At 50.1% G+C, this 20,260-nt stretch overlaps 2 protein-coding genes across 2 annotated transcripts in view; both read left to right on the top strand.

Annotated features, from left to right (window-relative positions):
• LOC135305610 (zinc finger protein 850-like) overlaps positions 1-20,260 on the top strand; it is a 179,042-nt gene that overhangs the window by 78,602 nt on the left and 80,180 nt on the right.
• On the top strand, positions 11,447-17,317 carry LOC135305646 (olfactory receptor 14J1-like). The gene is made up of 2 exons (XM_064429385.1): positions 11,447-12,355; positions 17,056-17,317. Exons 1-2 carry the CDS (start codon positions 11,462-11,464, stop codon positions 17,071-17,073), a joined length of 912 nt encoding a protein of 303 aa, XP_064285455.1. The 5' UTR covers positions 11,447-11,461; the 3' UTR covers positions 17,074-17,317.

A 20,260-nucleotide genomic window follows, 5' to 3' on the forward strand; every position in this document is an offset into this window, starting at 1 on the left:
TGGCCCAATGCAGACATGAGACTTGGAAAAATCCCAGCTCTCTGTGGGTTTGTGCAAAAGGGGGAGCAGCACAAACACTTTGTGCCTGCCTGGGGGCACAAGGTCCAAGGAGCTTTGGTGGCAGAGGGTGACCTGGGCTGGTGGCAGGTGAAGTTCCATTCCATGACATCTCAGAGTGGCACAGGACAAAGATCCAAGTACCCCCAACCCCACTGATGAAGTCCTTGGAGTGCTGCACATCCTCTAGGAAAAGCTGCTGTCACACAATCTATTGGGATTTATAACTTTCATTTGCAATATTTTAAATCCAAATTTCAAACTGCAATATTTTTACATACAAGACACAGTAATGCATAAATGCATGGTAGCTCTTTCAATTTCCTATTGATTCAATCACAATTTAAAACAACATAATATTGCAAACAAAACCCTGAATGTTTTAAAAAAGGGATGCTGAGGTCAGTAAGATGAATCCATGCCATCAGAACATTTACAGAGTAACTGATTTCTCTTCTTAGACAGATCAGTTACCTCTTAATCCAAAATTACCGAAGATTTTTACTACACATTTGTTTTTTGTTTTTATCTTTCATATTTTTTCTTTTCTTTTTTGTCCAGTGTTTTTAACAGAGAACTCGTCCTACAAAAGGAATGTACAGCAAAATGAGAAACATTTCTGATAAACAAAGAAAATGTAAGCTCCTCCTCTGTTTTCTTTTCTCTGGATACCCTGAAGAAAAAAATCTAGCAGATATGAGCAGAGGTGTGAAGTGTTTAATTTGGACTGTGCTGGAGTTCAGCACTGCTGACATCCTGATCCAGTCAAGAGCTGCAGAATTCTTTTGCACATCTTGAACCCTGTGTTTGCAGGCATAGCACCTGCAGTGCTGACGCACCAATGCACATGAATAACTCTGTTATTCCCTCTCAGAATTCGGGCTCTGCCCCAGCACGAGGTGCTGCAGCCCTTTGCTCCTGGTTCCCATGTGGAGCAGCTCCCTTCCTGCTGGCTGAGCTGCTCAGGCAGAGCCCGGCAGCTCCTGGCCCTGCAGGGCTGAGGCTTTTCCCCACTGCTGGGCACAGACTGATGGAGCAGCACTGCTGAACATGGGGGCACACCCAGAGGGACCGGGAGCAGCTGCCTTTGGCCACCTGAGGCTCCAAGGCCCAAACTCTGAGCAGCCAGGGCTGGAAGAGACTCGCAGGCTCCCTGTTGGCTGTGCTGCCCCACTTGTGCCTGGCTCAGCTTTGCTTGGGGCAGAGGGAGAACAAGGGGCAGCTCCCTCCCAGCCCAGCCCAGGGACCCCTCCAGCCCCGGGGCTTGGGGCACTGTCTGCACCTGCTGCTCCAGCCACCGCTCCTGCTGGCCCTGACAGCAACACCCAAACTGGGGCTGATCCCGAGGGAGCAGCAGCAGGGCCTGGATCTGATCCCTGACTCTGGGGCAGGGCTGGACAAATGACCCCACAGCAGCAGCAGCAGCAGCACATGGAGACTTTCAATGTCGCCTTGACTTTTTAAGATTTTCTAAGTGTTCTGATGTTTGCATTCTTGTACCAAACTTTCTCACACACTTTCTGTAAACAACTTATTGTTTTGCATTCTTTTATGGAGGAGGAGAAACTTGATGGACTGTTCGTTTGTCCTTGGAAAGGTGGCACTTTCACCCTCCAATCCACTGTCATATTTGGAAATCTATAAATGTTGGAGTGAAAAAATAAACTTGCCCTCTTTCCTGCCTTGAGAGCAACAGCGTCTCTGCGTCGTGTCGTCTTGTGTCCTATAGTGACATTTCAGCACAGCCCCTGCCACTCTTCCCTCCTGTGTGCAGCAGTGTCACAGCAGCCTGAGGCACCTGGGAGGCCCCAGTGCCAGCAGGGACTTGAGATGACAGCCCTGGGCTCCTGGAGGTTGTGCAAGGAACGGAGCTGGGGACTCCCAGTCCATGGGGAGCTTCCAGATGGAAGAGGCTGCTGTGCCCAGGCAGCTCCAAGGCCACAGCAAGGAGGGTCTCAACCACTGGATCTGTGCCAGTCCTACAGTCCTGGGCAGCAGCCACTGAGCCCTGGGGGAGCAGAGGGCACAGCAAGAGGGACAAAACCAGGCAAGGTCAGAGACTGGAGAGAGTCAAGACATGAGAGGAGGAACAGCTGCTCCATTGCACTCTTGGAGAAAGCTCCTGGCTGGTTCAAAGTGCTGAAAGGCTTGAAGGGCAGAGAGGAGGCCACAGCAAACACTGCTCCTGTTTCCACACCCTCCCCTCTGCATGTCCCAGAAGGAATTGGATGGACTGTGTTCTTCTCTCCGAGTTGTCTCGTTCAGCATGAGCAGCTTAGCACCAGGAGCTGAAGGAGCTGAAGCCTCAGGCCACAGGAGCTGAGCAAGAGGAGACTTTCTGAGCAAATGAGTGCTGCTAACATGGACCTAGCTGAATTCAGCAGATAGAATCACGGAATCACAGAATCCTTTCTGTTGGAATAGACCTCTGAGCTCATCCAGCCCAGCTGTTCACCCAGCAGTGTCAAGCCTAGCACTAAATCCTGTCCCTGAAGTGCCAAGGCCTGGACAACAGCCCTGAGTGAGGCCTGAACAGCAGGCCCTGAGCCAAAGGTGGCCTCTGGATGAACCTTCCAACCAAAGGTTATCTTTTTATCTGCTCACTGATGAAATATGCATGGTCATTAGCACTGTGATAGATGTAGCCACTCATTAGTGACACATGTATTGATCTTTCTGTATTTGCAAGCCAGACAAGGCCATGAAATCTGACATCTGGCTTTGTTTGGGGCTGAAGGATTAAAGTCAGCTCCCTTGGTTCCTCCTGGGGCCCTGGCCAGGCTTTGGGAGGGACCCAAGAGGAGGATGAAACCAGATGTTCCCGCACTAGAAGTGCTGTCAGTTTGTTCATTCAGCACTGTCAGAGCTGGGCCCTCTCACAGCGGGCTTGGAGCCTCAGCTGTGGCTGGAGGCACCTGCAGGAATTCCCAGTGTCCAGGAGTGGCTCTGCAGCCCTTGGCTGTAACAGCTTCCCCAGCTGCTGTGTGGATCTGGGAGATGGTGAAGTCTGAGGGTAAATGATGCTGGATCTTTCTTAATCACTGCAGGCAATCTTTGGTGCTGATAACTGGGTGCATTACTGAGCTGCTCCTTTTGTGATCCTTTGCTGCTTTGAGGTGCAGTAAATGACACTGATTCCTTCAGTTGGAGACTGTGTCTTTGGTGCTGATCCTGCCCACTGGTAAAACAAAACTGGCAGAGTCTGGCCAGATCACAGCAAAATGTCTCTTGTTAAATGTAAATGTGAGGAATCAGTGCCATCAGAAATTCCCAGATGGGAAGCCCTTCCCTGGAGTTGGCTGGCTCTGGAGTGGGCTGAGGTCGGGGCACCGTGTGAGTAGTGGGGCAGTTGGTTAAAAGAATCTGAACTCCTGGATATCTTAAAATGTATCCAAAAATTTCATACGGAAAAGGAAAACAACTTGTGGGCTGGGACAGACAAAGATGAATTAGTTAACAGTACATTGGAAATAGCACCTTCAGAAGGAACAATTCTTGTTGGAATGCTCCCACATGGAGCAACAGAAGAAGGTTTTAATCTTGAGCTTGGATGCATTTGTGCAAGTGAAATATTAATATGATAAATAACTATGTACATATTTATAGTATAATAAGACTTTAATATATATATTGATATATATGTTTTATATGTATGTCTACACCTATCTATCTATATCTATATTTCTATATCAATATCTATATCAATGTATAAAATAGTAATAATGTGAAATAGTGCTGACAATCCTAATTTGGTAGCTTTGGCTGCTCAGGGATGTAACACTAAACACTCTACAGAAAAGGATTGGCCAGGACCCTAATGTCAGAAGTAAACTTTGTGAGATTGTATATAATGAAAAAAGGAGGAGGGGATGAAATTGTCTATTTTTACAGGGTTTGCTGATACTGTGATGCAGAGTGCTTTGTCTGTTACTGTGAAAAATACCGTGATTCAGACTGCAGGGTTTTTCATGTACCAGACTATCCTCAAGCTGCAGGATTTGTTGAACGGGTGAAGGGGTTGTTAAAAGAGCATTTGAAAACATGAGGAGATGGGAACCTGTCCCCATGGAGAACCCATCTCCCAGATGTGCTCCATACCCTTAACAATGGCCCACTGGGGAAATGGAAACCCCTGGCTGTGCACAGCTGCACCCAATTTGCAACTACAACCATGGGCAGTGAGACTTGCACTGCCTGGGAAACTGTTCTGGGTGTGATGGCCCCTGGCAGGGCCAGCCCAAAGGTTGCAGGGCTGGACCTTCATGCATTGGAATTAATGAGGATAAATCAGAAGCAAATGAGAGCTGTCAATACTGAGACAGGAATTCAGATTCCTCCAGGACACTTTGGTTTGGTAACTGCTCGCTTGGAGCTTGGCCTTGAAAAGTGTTCATGTCATGGCAGGAGGAAAGGAGGAATTGATGTAGAATATAAAGGAGAAATTACATCAACCCCATGACAGGGTAGCACAATTATTGATATTGCAATTTTAAGAATGATTGTGAAAAAAGGAGATCCACCTCCAGTCATTACCATTTGTGGAGATAAATGGTTTGGATCCAGCAGTCTTAATAATGGAGCCAGTGTGGGCCCGGAGGCCAAAAGGCCCTCCTGAGGCAGCTGAAGGAGCAGCTTCTAGGAAAGACAGCATTGAATCCTGAAACCTGGGCAGGAACAATGGGAATATGTCCCTGCAGCCAAGTATTCTGTGTGAGAACAAGTAGGTGTTACAGGATACTGTTTTACACATCCTGCCAGACCAAATCTCCTTGTTTGCCCCAATGGCCCCTTTGGAAAATGCTCTGATCCACCCGGCTCCCTGTGAAGGCTGCTGTGACACTGAGGGACTTGCACACAAATTCCATCCAGGAGCCTGGGTGCCCTCAGGGACTGGGACCCGGCCCCCTTCCAGCCAAAGGGGAAAGGGCCCCACCAAGCCTTGTTAGCCACAGACAACATGGTAAAGCTGAACAGCAAAGGACTTGGGGGCATTATTCTGGAGTTAAAAAGGCACCACCTCCATGGACAACACAATTTTTGTTCCTATCTTGAATGAGATTTAGAAAAAATTAAGAACAGTGTCACTAAAGTACTATTGATGTCTATAAGTTGTACCTTGATAGTCAGCCAGAATCTTTGTTTGCCACAAACACCTCCAGTGTTTCACCAAGGGATTAGTCATCAAAATTTAATGATTAGTTCTGCAAATTTCAAGATCAGGGTAGCCAAAGTACTCCATGTCAGTAATTGCTGGGTATGTTCTCAGCTGAAGTTGGGAGGAATGGGGTTCCCTTGGAGGGCCCACCCTGTGGGGTGGCCAGAACTCTGTCCATGGGCTCTGACTCGTAACTGTCAATGAAGGGACAGTTCAAGAAAACACAGGAATACAATGGTCCGTTTGACAGGATTCACTAAGATTTCCCTTCAGGAGAAACCGAAGCCTGTTCTAGTTACAGAGGCCACAGTGTGAGAGGATTTCTGTGCTTCACCATCACTCCCCATGTCAGTAGAGCTTGGGCTGCTGGAGCTGGTCAGTGTCAGTGTTACCCCACTCCTGGCTGCAGGGCCACCATTTAGGGTCCTTCAGCAACAACCACAAGGAAGACCTGGAGCCCAGAGAACATTTTCCTCCCAAGGCGTGCCTTGGGTTTCAGAAAGCAAAAGATTCTGGTTCATCCTCTGCCCCATGTGTGCTGCCCTGTCCTGTGGAGTTGACATGAATAAGCTGAAAGGATTATTGGAAGTAGCAAATGATGCTGTTAAAACGTCCAGTAGCACATCCTATGGGCTCCAACAAACACAAATGGGGACTCCACAGAACCGCATGGCCTTGGATTATCTGCTTGCTGGCCAAGGAGGAGCCTGGGCTTTCATGGCACAGGAATGTTGCACTGCTGTCAGTGATGGGTTTGAAGGCCAACAGTCAGCAATCACCTTGAGAGAAGGAGCAGGAGAAGAGTGGCAGAAAGAAGAAAATTCTTCTTGGTGGGATTGGCTTCATGGCTACCAAAGGAGGCTGCTGTGAAATGCATTTGTGGCAGTGTCTGTCATCATTGCAGTGTGTGCACTTGGTGTGCACTCTGACATTCCATGTTCGAGTTGTTGTGACACTTTGTGATGGGAAGTGGAATATTGAGACTTGTCTTAAAAGAGACAGTCTCAAGAAAAGAAAGGCATTTGATATAGAAGAGAGAATAGTAGCAACTCTTTAGGCATGTTTGAAAAGGAACGTGAATAGCTCTGAGTAATGAAATTTAACAACGCTTAATTGAAGCACAAGGGGAGATGCCTTTATGCCTAATATCTAAACCTAAACTGTGCTATTGAAAGAATTGTTATGAAGGTTGTACTTCATTGTAGGTCTCAGGATCCATCCAAGTAGCAAGGCCTGAACAGGCCTGGAGGCAAAGTTCATCTCTAGATGAACCTTCCAACCAAATGTTATATTTGTATCCACTCCCTAACAAAGCATTATGAACAGTGAATGTGTTCCTTGATAAGACATGGATTTCTATTTCTGTATTCAGAAACCAGACAAGGCCTCCTCTGGCCTTGTTTGGGGCTGAAGGATCAAAGTCAACTCCCTTGATTCCTCCTTGAGCCCTGGCCAGGCTTTGGGAGAAACCAATCAGGAGAATGAAACCAGATGTTCCCACACTAGCAGTGATGTCAGTTTGTTTATTTGACAGTGTAAAAGCTGTGTCCTCTCACAGTGGGCTTGGAGGCTCCTTGCCTGCAAAGGTGGAGGCACCTGCAGGAATTCCCAGTGTCTGGGAGTGGCTCTGCAGTCCTTGGCTTCCCCAGCTGATGTGTGGATCTGGGTGATGGTAAAGTCTGAGGGTAACTGGTGATGGACCTTTCTTTAATCACTGCAGGCAATCTTTGTTAGTAATGACTGGATGGATTGCTGAGCTTCTTTTGTAATTCTTTGCTAATGATTATGTGCTTTGCTAAGCTTATCCTTTTGTAATTCTTTGCAGCTGTGCATTATATAAATTACAGGATTCCTTAAGTTGGTGTCTGTGTCTTTGGTACTGACCCTGCCCAGTGGTGAAATAGGGCCCCCTCTTGCCTAAGAGTTACCTGGGAAGGCAAAAACCCTCACTCCAACATTCCCCCCGTGTTCCTTGTTCCCCGCACTTCATACACTGAGCATGATGTCCTGTGGTCTGGGGTATCCCCGGGGTCAGCTGGGGTCACCTGTCCTGGCTGTGTCCCCTGCCAAGCTTCCCCACAGCCCCAGCCCCTGCCCAGGGTGGCTGGAGGAGGGGCAGGACAGGCCTTGGCACTGTTGCAGCTCAGCAAGAACAAAACCATCTCTGCGTGCTCAGCCCTGTGCTCAGCACCCGGCCCAGCCGTGTCTCAGTGCCAGTGTCTGTGCCCTCGGTCCCTGCCAGGGCTTTCCATGGCAGCTGCCAGGACAGGTGACCCAGGTGTCACCCCCAGTGAGGGCTGCCATGGAAACAGTGCCAGCACTGCCCCTTTCTGTCTGGCTGAGCTGGCCTTTGGCCCTGGCAGTGCCCTTTGCTGCTGGTTCCTGGTGCCTGAGCAGCCAGCGTGGCACAGGGCAGGTGGCCATGGCACAAGCCCCCAGCCAGGGATCCCCTCTGGCCCTGGGCAGTGACAGCAGCCCTGAGCAAGGGGCTGGCGCGCTGGGGCCGGTGCAGTGTCCATCCAACAGTGTCTTGTAATGGCCCAGTGCAGACTGGGATGATGATCCACCCTCCCAGCTGGCCCAGGGCAGCTCTGCAGTGCCCTTCCTCACAGCCTGTCTGCACAGAAGCACTTGCTGGGTGCTCTGCATTTCCCTTCCCTCACTCTTGGGTCTCTCCCACACCGCCCAACTCAGAGCTTTCAGCTGCAAGGAGTTCAAAGCTGGTCTGTCCTTCAGGAGTTGGTCTAACTCTGCCCTGAACAAACTCTGGATTTGTGTTTATTGCAGAACTTCCTGTGTGTCTAAAACATTCCTTGCAGGGTTCTGCCTTAGGGAAGGGGAACCTCCTTGGTGGCAGCTTGGGCTTGGCACACACTTGAGGAGGATGTCTGTTTTCAACGGGGAAACTCAGGAGTTTTAGATTGGTTCAAAATACAATAGAAAATGACCCCTCTTTGGCTGTGTACAGCCAGTTCTCTGAGCAAAGCAGGTCCCAGGTGAGTGAGGAGAGACAAAATGGGCTTGGGGAATGTGGAGCAAGGTTGTCCACGCTGCATCAGACCTCAAGGCACAGCTTCTCTGAGCAGGCCAGAGCTCCTTAGGAGAGTCCCTGCTGGATCAATATCAGTCACTGAATGCTGCAATCACCTCTTGTGTAATAAGAACAGCAATAAAAGACACCCTTTAAAATAGGAATACATACTTGCTAGAAGCTCTTTGAAATATTTCTCCATAACTGAAAAAGGAAACTCTCCTAATGAACTGCAGTAGAGTGGAGGTAAATCAAGGCAGAGCCATGGTTTGTCAGGACTTGCTTGATGCTAACAATCCCCATGGTGCATTTAGAGCTGAGCCCTGGAACCTCAGGACCTGAGAGGAGATTGTACAAACCTGTCCAGGAGTCCAAGTCAGAAGAAAACCCCAAAGTGTGTCAAGGCATGAATGGGTCCCACTGAGTTCCATCCCAACACAGGCTCGTCATGGACTCCTTGGAGGAGAGAATTGGGAGCCAGGATGGCACAAAAACTTCTCAAAGACTCAGTGTGAAAAGGAAAATCCAAAGTACTTTAAAAACCTTGAGTAGTTCAAAGTATTAATGAGCCCCACTGAGTGTCAGTACAAAGATCTCAAGGGACTCGTTAAAACAGATAATTGGGGCCATGATTGCACAAACCTCACCCAGAGTCTGTATCAAAAGGGAAACACCGAGTGCCTTAAAATAACTGAAGTACCTTGAAGTATTAATGAGCCCCACTGAGTGTTGTTACTGACAAAGCCTCTCCAGGGACTAATTACAACAGATAATTGGAGGCCATGATTGCACAAACTTCTCAGAAAGTCGAGATAAACCAAAACACAAAGTCCTTTGAAAAACCTGCAGTCCCTGGGAGCATTCAGGAGCCCCCAGGGCCATTCCTGAGCAAGGATCCCCAGGGACTCCTTCCAGCAGATCCTGGAGGCCACTGGGATGTGGGCTAGGGGGGGGATGCTGAGGGCAGGACAAGGGGCTGACAGTGCCCAGCCTGGCTGGGGCTGTGCCAGGAGGCCCCAGGGCCTCAGGACAAGGTGTCTCCTCCCAGCCCTTGGTGGCACAGACCCTGCTGCTGTGCCCCAGGCCCCCAAGACTTGGCTTCTCTTTGTCCCCACCTGTCATCACTGCCTCCAGTGCTCTGCTCTGCCTGGGGCCTGGGGACACTTTCTGAGTCGTGTCCCTCAGTGGGACCCATTAAAAGTCCAAGAAACTTTGGAGTTGGATTCTGACTTGGAGTTCTGGAGAGGTTTCTTCAGCTGTCTCTCAGGGACTGATGTTCAGGGCCTGAGCACAAAGCCCCAGAGGGTCATTAAAGTCCTGCTGCTGTGTCGGTGCTGCTGAGCTGGGCTGGGCTCCTGGCACAGAGGCAGCTCCTGGTAAGGAAGAAGAGCTTCAAAAGCACATTTCTCTTGATGAGCAGCTCTTCTGCCAGCCCAGCAGGGCTGGGGCACTGCCTGCAGCCAGCCCGGGCACAGCCCAGAGGCACAGAGAGCTTCAATCAGTCAGGGCTGGGAAGGTGCTGAGAAGTGCCTGGGGCAGAATCACTGCCAGCCCTTGGCACAGGAACCTCTGGCTGCAGGACAATGCAGCTGCAGCTCCTGGAGCCATCTCCTAAAGCTGGAACATCCCAATACCTGCAGACCCTGTGAGTACAACTCTGACTATTTCTGCTGCAGGGGAGGTGAAATGCTCCTGAATCTCTGACATGCTGGGGGCTTCTTATCAGTCACAGAATATTTCCAGGACAAGGATTTTGATAAATATGAGGAAATTTCTTGAGACTTTGCATTCAGTTTCATACTATTAGAGAATGGAAGAAAAGGGAGATCAATATTCAAGGTTTATTATGAATTATATTATGAGTTAGGAATTATTGAATTATTATGAATCATTAATTAAATATTAGTTATGAATTTTGACAAGTGCTTGAGACATCCAAACTGTTACTTTTAGTGATCAGTAGGTTCACAACAGATCCATAATGTTCCTTCAGCCACTCTGTCCATGGACAGCACCAGCATCACCTTTGCTGGACCCATCAGGCTCAGTCTGAGCTGTCCTTTCTCCAAGCTGCAAACAGAACCTGCCCACAGCCAGTGCCCTAAAAACAGGCAGGGTTCTGTCAGGCAAGGGAGAGTGCACAGAGATTTGGGGTCTGTGAGTGCTGGCAGGGAGAGATCAGGCACAGGGAAACACCTGCAAGAGGAAAATCTCCAGGAAGCAGAGAGAAGATCAGGGAAGGGGAGGAAACAAAACCCAGCAATGCTGTGGCAGGGAGAGTTTAGAGATCTCCACAGGATCCCCTCCAGTGCAGCCCTTCCCTCTGAACAAGCCCCCTCCCTCCTGTCCCCCAGCCAAGCCTCTGCCCTCAGGGCCGGGGCTCCAAGGCGTGAAGCCCCTCCTGTGCAGGCAGAGCTGCAGCAGAGCTGTGGGGCAGCTCTGCAGCCCCGGGCCCAGTTCCCTCTGCCGAGCACAGGGCTGGGAGCAGCTGCCCGGCCCTGGGGGCTCTGGGAGGGGGCACAGCTGGCTCAGGGTGATGCTGTGCCCAGTGCCCGGCTCTGGGCAATGCTGTCAGTGCAGCCAGGGAAGGAGCTGCATCTCCCTTCACCCAATGCCAGCATAAGGACACTTGGGAGTCTCCCTGAGATTTCAGTCCAAGCTGGGAGCTTCAATCCAGGATGCAAACCTGTCCTGGAGCATGTCTGAGTTATAAGATTTATGGGGAAAGGCAGAGGTGTTCTGACACTGAAAATGCTGCTGGGTTGGTGAAATGAGCAAAGTGAGTCCTTGGCTACAAATGTGGAGCTGGGCTGTGGTGGATCCATCTGCTCTCAGCAGTGCCTGGTGACCTTTACAAAAAACTTAGGAGTGCACAAATCCTCCAAGTGAGGAAAGTGAAAGTCCAGAGAAACTCCAAACACAGTCAAGTGAGAGACCATCTCCCTGCAATCTCCACTCATAATCTTTCCTCAGGGGAACTAACTGTGTTCTACCAGAGGGAAACAGAAATGCTGAGGGTTTCTGATATCCAAGAATAGCAGGAGAGACATGGGAGGAGCTTAAAAAGAAAACCTCAGAACTCTTAAACACTGAAGAGTGTCTGTGTGGGTTACAGAGGAGGGTGTCTGGGAAATGCCTTTGATTTTGGTTACAGGCATCTCCTCTAACCCTTCACTGTCCTTTCTCCATGAACAGATCCCCATGTGCAGCGCCAGCAAATGTCCAACAGCAGCTCCATCAGCCACTTCCTCCTGCTGGCATTGGCAGACACGCGGCAGCTGCAGCTCCTGCACTTCTGCCTCTTGCTGGGCATCTCCCTGGCTGCCCTCCTCGGCAACAGCCTCATCATCAGCGCCGTAGCCTGCGGCCACCACCTGCACACGCCCATGTTCTTCTTCCTGCTCAACCTGGCCCTCACTGACCTGGGCTCTATCTGCACCACTGTCCCCAAAGCCATGCACAATTCCCTCTGGGACACCACCACTATCTCCTACACAGGATGTGCTGCACAGCTCTTCTTCTTTTTTTTCTTCATCTCAGCAGACTATTTCCTCCTGACCATCATGTGCTACGACCGCTACGTGTCCATCTGCAAACCCCTGCACTACGGGACCCTCCTGGGCAGCAGAGCTTGTGCCCACATGGCAGCAGCTGCCTGGGCCAGTGCCTTTCTCTATTCACTGCTGCACACAGCCAATACATTTTCCCTGCCCCTGTGCCATGGCAATGCCCTGGGCCAGTTCTTCTGTGAAATCCCACACATCCTCAAACTCTCCTGCTCCAAATACTACTTCAGGGAACTTGGGCTAATTGCTTTTAGTGCTTGTTTAGCATTTGGTTGTTTTGTGTTCATTGTTTTCTCCTATGTGCAGATCTTCAGGGCTGTGCTGAGGATCCCCTCTGAGCAGGGACGGCACAAAGCCTTTTCCACCTGCCTCCCACACCTGGCTGTGATCTCTGTGTTCCTCAGCACTGCAGTGTTTGCCTACCTGAAGCCTCCCTCAATCTCCTCCCCATCCCTGGATCTGGCCCTGTCAGTTCTGTATGCGGTGGTAGCTCCAGCCCTGAACCCCCTCATCTACAGCCTGAGGAACCAGGAGCTCAAGGCTGCAGTGAGGAAACTGATGACTGGATGATTTCAGAAACATGAAACTGCTGGCCAAATTCTGCCAATCACTTGTAATAAAAGTTATCTTTGATACTTCTTCTTGATTTCCGTGTGGAGATGCTTTTCTTTGTTTTACTTTTTTGATATTGTCCATAAAAAAATGTCATTTTTTGTGCCATTTCTCATTTTCCTTCTCTCCACCTTCCCTGTGTCCATACACTGAGTCAGTGAGGGGTTGCGCTCTCAATGCCTTTAAATTAATTAAAGGATCTCCCAGCAGAGTTTTCTGCAGAGATGCCCTTTTGCTGCCTTCTCTGGAGCTGCAGCAGCAATGTCTGTGTGCAGAGCTGGGGGCAGATCAGTGCTGGCCCAGCAGCTGTGCCCAGCAGCAGCAGCAGCACTTGGTGTTGCCAGTGCTGCTGCCGTGGCCCTGCCCCGCTGCCCCGGTGGCCCTGGTGTTGCTGCAGGGCCTGAGTGCTCTCGGGGCCGGGCACAGTCCTGGGGGTGGCAGTGCCGGGGCTGCAGCAGGGACAGGCCATGGGCACTGCTGGGGCAGCGCTGACGCCTCAGGCCAGGCCCTGGGGGCTGCAGGCTCCTTGCCCAGGCTCTCTCAAGAACACGGCCAGACCAATGCTCAGCACAGAAAAGCCCCAGGCTGAGCAGCCCCAGGCTGGCTGTGGGCAGGCTGGGGGCAAACAGCATGGCTGGGGCTCTGCAAGGGCCCTGGGGGAGACGGGAAGGAGCAGCAGAGCAGGGGCTGATCCATCCCCAGTGCGCTGCACAGCCCAGGGCAGCGTCCCAGAGCGTCCTCATGGAGCTGCCAACAACATGCCCCCTCTGCAGCCCTGGCCTCTCCCCCAGCTCACAGAGGTGCCGCATCCTTGCAGGCACAGCCACAGCAGCACTGGCTCAGGAGCCCCTGTTTGCATTGCACAGAGCAGGCAGGAGCACCCCCATGCTGCTGCTGTGGGGACATGAACCTGAGGGAGCAGAAATGCCATCAGCCCCTGGAGCCAGCAAGGGCTGGGGGACACCAGGGAAACCACTCTGGTTTATTGTGACAAACATTTCAGATCACCAAGTCCAACCTGCACCCTAACACCACCTTGTCTACCCAGAGCATCGTCCAGTTAACCACCGCTCCCTCATGTGCTTTCAACCAAACTTCTCTTCCAGACCCCTGACCAGCCTTGTCGCCCTTCTCTGGACACGCTCCAGCCCCTCCATGTCCTTCCTAAATTGGGGACCCAGAACTGGACACAGCACTCGAGGTGTGGCCTCACCAGTGCTGAGCACTGGAGAAGAATCACTGCCCTGCTCCGCTGGCCATACCATTCCTGATCCAGGCCAGGAGCCATTGGCCTTCTTGGCCACCTGGGCACACTGCTGCCTCATGTCCAGCCTGCTGTCCATCAGTCCCTGCAGGTCCCTTTCTGCCTGGCTGCTGTCCAGCCACTCTGTCACCAGCCTGTAGTGCTGCAGGGGTTGTTGTGGCCAAAGTGCAGGACCCAGCACTGGGACTTGTTCAACCTCACCTTGTTGGATTTGGGCCCTGGATCCAGCCTGTCCAGGGCCCTGTGCAGAGCCCTCCTACCCTCCAGCACATCCACACTCACACCCAGCTTGGTGTCATCTGCAAATTTGCTGATGCTGGACTCAGTCCCCTCATGCAGATCATCAGTGCAGATACTGAAATCCACGCTGGCTGGCTCTGATGCCTCGGCCATCCTGTGGGTGCCCTGTGATGGCTCTCAAGGTGATCTGTTCCATAACCTTGCCAGGCACCAAGGTCAGACTGACAGGCCTGGAGTTCCCCAGATCCTCCTTCCAGCCCTTCTTGGGGATGGGCTCACATTGGCACCTCCACTCCTCTGGGACCTCCCTGCTGATCCAGGACTGATGGTAAATGATGGACAGCAGCTTGGGGAGCTCATCCACCAGCTCCATCAGCCCTCTAGGATGGATCCCATCTGCTCCCAGAGACACCTGTGAGCACCTGAGTGGCTCAGCAGGTCCCCAGCTGCTTCCTCCTGGATTCCAGGGGGCTGTTCTGCTCCCTGTGCCCATATACCAGATCAGGAGAGCACTTGTCCTGAGGATGGCCTGTCTTATTGTTGAAAACTGAGGCAAAGAAGGGCTGAAGTACCTCAGCTTTTTACTCATCTTTGGTAACTATATACCCCACAATAAAAAAATGCTGGTTGTCCTTACCCCTCTTTTTACCATTAATGTACTTATAAAAACATTTTTATTATCCTTCACAGAAGTATCCAAGTTAAGTTCTGACTGAGCTTTCACCCCTCTCATTTCCTTTCTGCATGACCTAACAACATCCTTAAACATTTCTTGATTTACTTGCCTCTACGTCCAGAGGTGGTGCACCCTCTTTTTAACCCCTAAAAATATCCTTTTTAATCCCATTTTAATCCCCCTTTTCCTTGAAAAGCTCCATGCCCAGCCCAGCCAGTCATTTCCCCCTCTGGGTCGTCTTTCTGCACAAAGGGACAGCCTACTCTTGCTCCATCAAGATTTCTTTTTTGAAGTGTTTCCATCCTTCCTGGAACGCTGTGTTTTTAAGGGCTGTTTGTCTTTAAAAAATCAATACCTGATTTGGTACTCCCCAAATCTGCATCCTCAACAGGCCCAAGTCTGCCCTCAAAAGTCCAGTGTAGAAGATTTATTGATGCCCCTCCTTCTTTTACAGAATATTTAAAAAGTCAATAATTTCATTGTGACTGTGCCCTAAACAGCCTCTGACCAGCACTTCTCCCACCAGCCCTTCTCTGTTCATGAACAGCAGGAGACAGAGCTTTCCTTGGGAGTGGGAATTGCAGGAAACCTCCCCAAAGTGCAGCTTGGAAGGTTCAGGCTGGAGCTGAGGAGAAAGCAAAGTCCCTGCCAGGGTGGAATTGTGGTGCTGGAGGTGTGGCAGCGTGAGGCTGGGCCATGGCCGGCTCTGTGTGCCAGGAGCCGGCAGCGCTGGGTGCAGGGAGCCCAGGGAGGGCACAGAAACGCTGGCTGAGAAATGCTGGGGCACAGCGAGAGGGGCGAGTGCAGCCGGCCAGGGCACAGGAGCAGCACGCACAGGGGGCACAGCCTGCAGGACAGATGGCCGAGGGCTGGGCAGGGCTGGCAGGGCCACAGGCACCCAGGCCTTTGTGCCCTGGGCTCGGGCAGCGCCTCTAGAGGCCCCACAGCAGGAACTTTCCTGGCAGGGGCTGCACTTTGGCTCTCCCTCGGCCTCCCTGGCCAGGCTGGCAGGGGCTGCAGGTTGATGGCATTTGTCCTTGCTGCCCCTGACATCCCCCTGCCCCACAGAGAGCCCCGAGCCACCCGTGAGGGACAGGCCCTGCTGGCCCAGGCTGGGCTCAGGGCTTGGCCTTTCTGCTTCCCCCAGCCAGCCCAGGCCTTGCTCAGCATTGCAGTTCCCTGCCCAGAGCCTTGGGCTCCCTGCACTCCTGGCCTCAAGGATCTGCTTTCAGCAGTCCCTGGGGAGCCTTTGGCACTCCCTGCCCTCACTGGGGCCCAGCCATGCTCCAAGGCACTTGGAGTTTTGCTTCTGACTCCTTGAGCAGCTTCTTCATCCTTCTCTCAGTGCCTGAGGCTCCTGGACCCAGCCCCAAATCCACCATGGGGCTGATTAAAATACAGAAAGCCCTGGGGGACTCTTTCTCTTCCTTCAATTTTCCTCCAAGCCTCCAGGGCTTGTGAAGCTGCTTGGAGTCAGTCTGGAGTTGTGTTAAGGAGGGAGATTTCAAAGTGCATCTACGGCATGATGTTTGGTTTTAATCACGTGTGTGGGGTTTTATTTTTCAGTTCAGAAAAGAGGTGAAAGAACGATTCCCCAGATGATCTTGATGCTGAATGTCTCCCCAGGAGATCTGGGCATGGAGAGGAACAAGCCCCTTGCAGGCTGACCAGTTTTGGACAACCTGCTCCTCACCCCAGCCTCACCATGTCTGACATGGCCCACCTAGGACTGACATCCCAAAACATAAAAAAGTATGCATTTTTAAAATAAATAAGATTGATTAATTTATAAAATTATAATTATAGTTTTAAAATTTATATTAGTATTACTGTATATTTCTATTACCTTTGATATTTATGTGAAAAATTGAATACATTTTTAGCAATCAAAAAATTATTTGTCATTGGTTTTAAATAAAACAATTCCTTTCATTAAATCACTGACCACTACTGGCCATTTATTTCTCCTTCTTAATGCTAATTAGTGCTATTTTTAGATCTTTTGACATATTTTTTTATTATTTTCACGGACAGGGTAAAAGGGGCCACTTTGGGGTCCCTGGAGACATTTCTGGGGCACATTTGGGGCAGTTTAGGGTCTGGGCAGTGTGATAAACAAGTCCACTGAATTTAAGGATCAAATAATTATCTTTATTATTTTTGCAAGCAAGAATAAGCAAGGACAGCGCTGGGCGGCCCGGAGTCTCCGCTCCACTTTGGCTCACAAAATTCCTATCCCCTGAGTCCACCTTTTATTGCCTTCTTCTCCGGGTTTAGGGATGACGTGATCTGTCTTCTGCACTTGCTCATTCAGTTGCTAGGGGGTCTTTTTCTGCCTTCTGGTGGTCGTGGGATGAAGGCTTAGTCCCCCTTAGTCTTCCTCTTTGTGAACGCTGAGTGAACTTATGCCTTATAAGTCATATCTATACAGAACACTATACACTTTTCTGCAAGCTAAGCAATTCTTACTAGTACTATACACTTTCTGCAAGCTAAGCAATTCTAGCAAGTTTAAGGATTGTTATTACAGCTGCTTCTCATTACTTTCCTTTCACAAGGCATAACTTTACAATGGAATTCCCAAAGCACTATAGTAAACCAGCAACCATATGTATCTGCACAAGAAGTTTTTTGGCTATTTAACTATTGCTTTATATTGTATAGTTATTTAGCTATTGATTTAATTAATGAACAAATGTATTACTACTTATTACAAATCCCCCATTTCTTTTTTTAACAGTTTTGTTCATTAAATCTTTCTAGGTCTTTCCTAGCAAGCATTAAATGAGCTGCCGCATCAGTTAAGCTATGTGCACTAATTATAGGTGCTAACTTCCTTAGTTTCTTCATCATATTCCAATTCATAATGAATAGAACTGCTGACAAAATAAAACCAAGCAGTCAATATCAACAGAACAAAAATGGGATGGCATACACTGTTTAGGACCCCTGTGGCATTAGGAGACAAACCGAAAATGGTATCCCACTGGATGTCACACTGGAAATGCCAGTGGCTCAGCTGAGAGTTCTGGGAGTGACTGACACTGCACTGAGAGGGGCCACAGTCCTGCAAGGGGCTTTCATCAGGAGCAAACAGCAGCCTGGAGGGTGGGCAATGCTGGATCTGTACCACTGTGTGCTCATCCTTCACCTGAATGTGGAGCTGCCCCCAAAGTTGCCATGGATCACTTTTTCTTTTTCTCTTGTTGGTTATATTTTGGAGCAGCTGTTCTATGTGGCTTTTGATGGTGATCCTGTGGCAAGCAGCCATTTGCCTGCTGTGCTATCCTCACAACTAATACTAACTCCTCATTTCCCTTGGTTTTATTTGGCGTTTTTTATCTATTTGTTTGATTGGTTTGCTGCATGGGTTTGTTTGTTTGATTGACTGGGTTTTTGTCTGATTTGGTTTGAGTTTTGTTTGCTTTTTCATAAATGACTGGTGAAGTTGGCAAAGCCAAACTCAAGACAATGTAAACCAGGATCAGCTTTCCAGAAATTGCTTTTGGCTGGGTTTAGCTGCATACCCCAGGCTCAGGATCACTAGTATATTTTCAGGTTTTGCTCTGCATATCAGCCTCCCCAGACTCCGCTTGGTGTTTCACAAATGGAGAAGACAATGGACATTGTGCCAAGCTTCCTTCCAAACAGAAAAACCTGGGTCAGCATGACAGAAAAGAAGAAAAATAAATCACCAGTTAGAACAGAACCAGTGTCCCACCATCTTCCCCTCCACTGTTATTAGTTTTGTACATTTAGAGGCAAACCTGGGTCTAAAGCTTGCATCTCTCAGTTCCTGATGCTATTTGCTACCCTGCAGCCTTGACTGGCCCTGATGTGACTGACTGCTGGGCAAGTGGGGCTGGGGATGCTCAGCCTGGAGAGAGGAGACACTGGGAGGCCTCCCTGTGGCTCTGCAGGACTGGAAGGGTCCCGCAGGAAAGAAGGGGACAGAGTGTTCAGCAGGGCCTGTGCTGACAGGACAAGGGGGGATTGGCTTTCAACTGCAGCAGGTTGATTGAAGCTGCATCTAAGGAAGCTGCTCTTTTCCACTGGGGGTGGTGGGGCACTGGCCCAGGCTGTGCACAGAGGCTGTGCATGCCCCATCCTTGGCAACAGGGCTCTGAGCAGCATGCTCTGGGGGAAGACTGCTCAGCTTGGAACAAGATGTTGTTCTTCAGGCTCCCTTGCAAGCCCAGCCGTTCAGGGACTCCATCATTCCATGGTCTCCAGTGTCCACTTCAGATGGAGCCTGGGAACTGTGATGTCACAGCCCACGCTCCAGCTGGAACGTCCAGCGCCCAGCAAAGGGCACAACACAAGCCTTGGCTGCTGTGTTCGCACGCTCTGCACCTTGCTCCTGCCCACTCTGCTTGTCAGCTTTCCTCAGTCCTGAAAGTTCCTTAGTGCCTGGATTTCATCATCCAGCCCTGCAGGATGCTCCCCTTTGTTCTGGGGAAGGTCTGGTGCCATTCCATGGAGGTGGACACTCCCCACCTGCCCGGGTGGGCTGGAGCTCTGTGGCCATGGAGTGGGACAGGGAGCCCACTCTGAGGTTCTGCTACCCCTGCAGGCTGTCCCAGACAGAGAGGAGGAGATGGAGGTGGATACAGAGATTGATAGAGAGGAGGACATGGAGACGGAGGGAGGAGACACTGGAGAGGAGGAGATGGACGTGGATGTGGATGTGGATGTGGAAGAGGAGATGGATGTGGATATGGAAGAGTCCATTGAGGACACAGATATTGATTAAGAAGGTGAGGAAGAGGCCATGATCTTGGCATGAAGAGCAATGCCAGCAGCAGGACAGGCAGAGTGGGTCTCCTGCTGCCAGGCTGGGGCTGGGCTGGGTGCTCCCTGCTCAGGGACATTGTACCCAGGGCACTGGATTCTGGTGGCCATCCACAGCCTTTCCTGTGCCTGGTTTGCTCCACACAAGCTCCGTCCCAGACCCAGCCAGGCTCAGTTCTGGTAGCAGAGTCCTGCTGCTGTGCCAGCTGTGCCAGCCTGGGGGCACATGCAAGAGCCCTCTGTGCCTGACTAGAGTGACCATGGCATTTGCTTTTCTTCCAGGTGCGATGGACAGCACAGAGACACCACCCTTTTGTACATATGTTCTACAGTTTGTTGTTTTTATTTAGAATATAGATTTTAGGTCTATTTTTGACTTCTGTAAATACGTTTCCCATAGTTTTGCTAGGTAGGTTTTTATGTATATATGTTCTATCGATTGTTGTTGTTACAAATGTTCTTACAATGTAAATATGTTATGCATTTTTGCTGCTGCTCTCTTGCTTAAACTGTGTTCCCTTGGACGAGGACACGAGGCTTGACTCCATTTTCATCAGAGGGCTGATTTATTATGTTATATATTATACTAAAATACTACATTACAACTATACTACAAAGAACAGAGAGAAGAAGATCAGAAGGCTACAAAGACAAGAATAGAATAGGAATGAATAACAAAAATCCTGTGACTGCTCACAGCCTTGGCACAGGTGGCTGTGATTGGTCACTGATTGAAAACAATCCACATGAACCAATGGAAGATTCACCTGTGGCACTCCACAGCAGCAGATAGTTATTGTTTACATTTCTTTCCTGAGGCTTTCAGCTCCTCAGGACAGGAAAAATCCTAGCAGAGGCTTTTTCCCTA

The sequence above is a fragment of the Passer domesticus genome, chromosome 8, assembly GCF_036417665.1.
Source record: "Passer domesticus isolate bPasDom1 chromosome 8, bPasDom1.hap1, whole genome shotgun sequence".
NCBI classification, from domain to species: Eukaryota; Metazoa; Chordata; class Aves; order Passeriformes; family Passeridae; genus Passer; species Passer domesticus.

Coding starts and splice junctions, on each gene's coding strand:
- LOC135305646 (XM_064429385.1), top strand. CDS start 11,462: ATGTCCAACAGCAGCTCCATCAGCCACTTCCTCCTGCTGGCATTGGCA.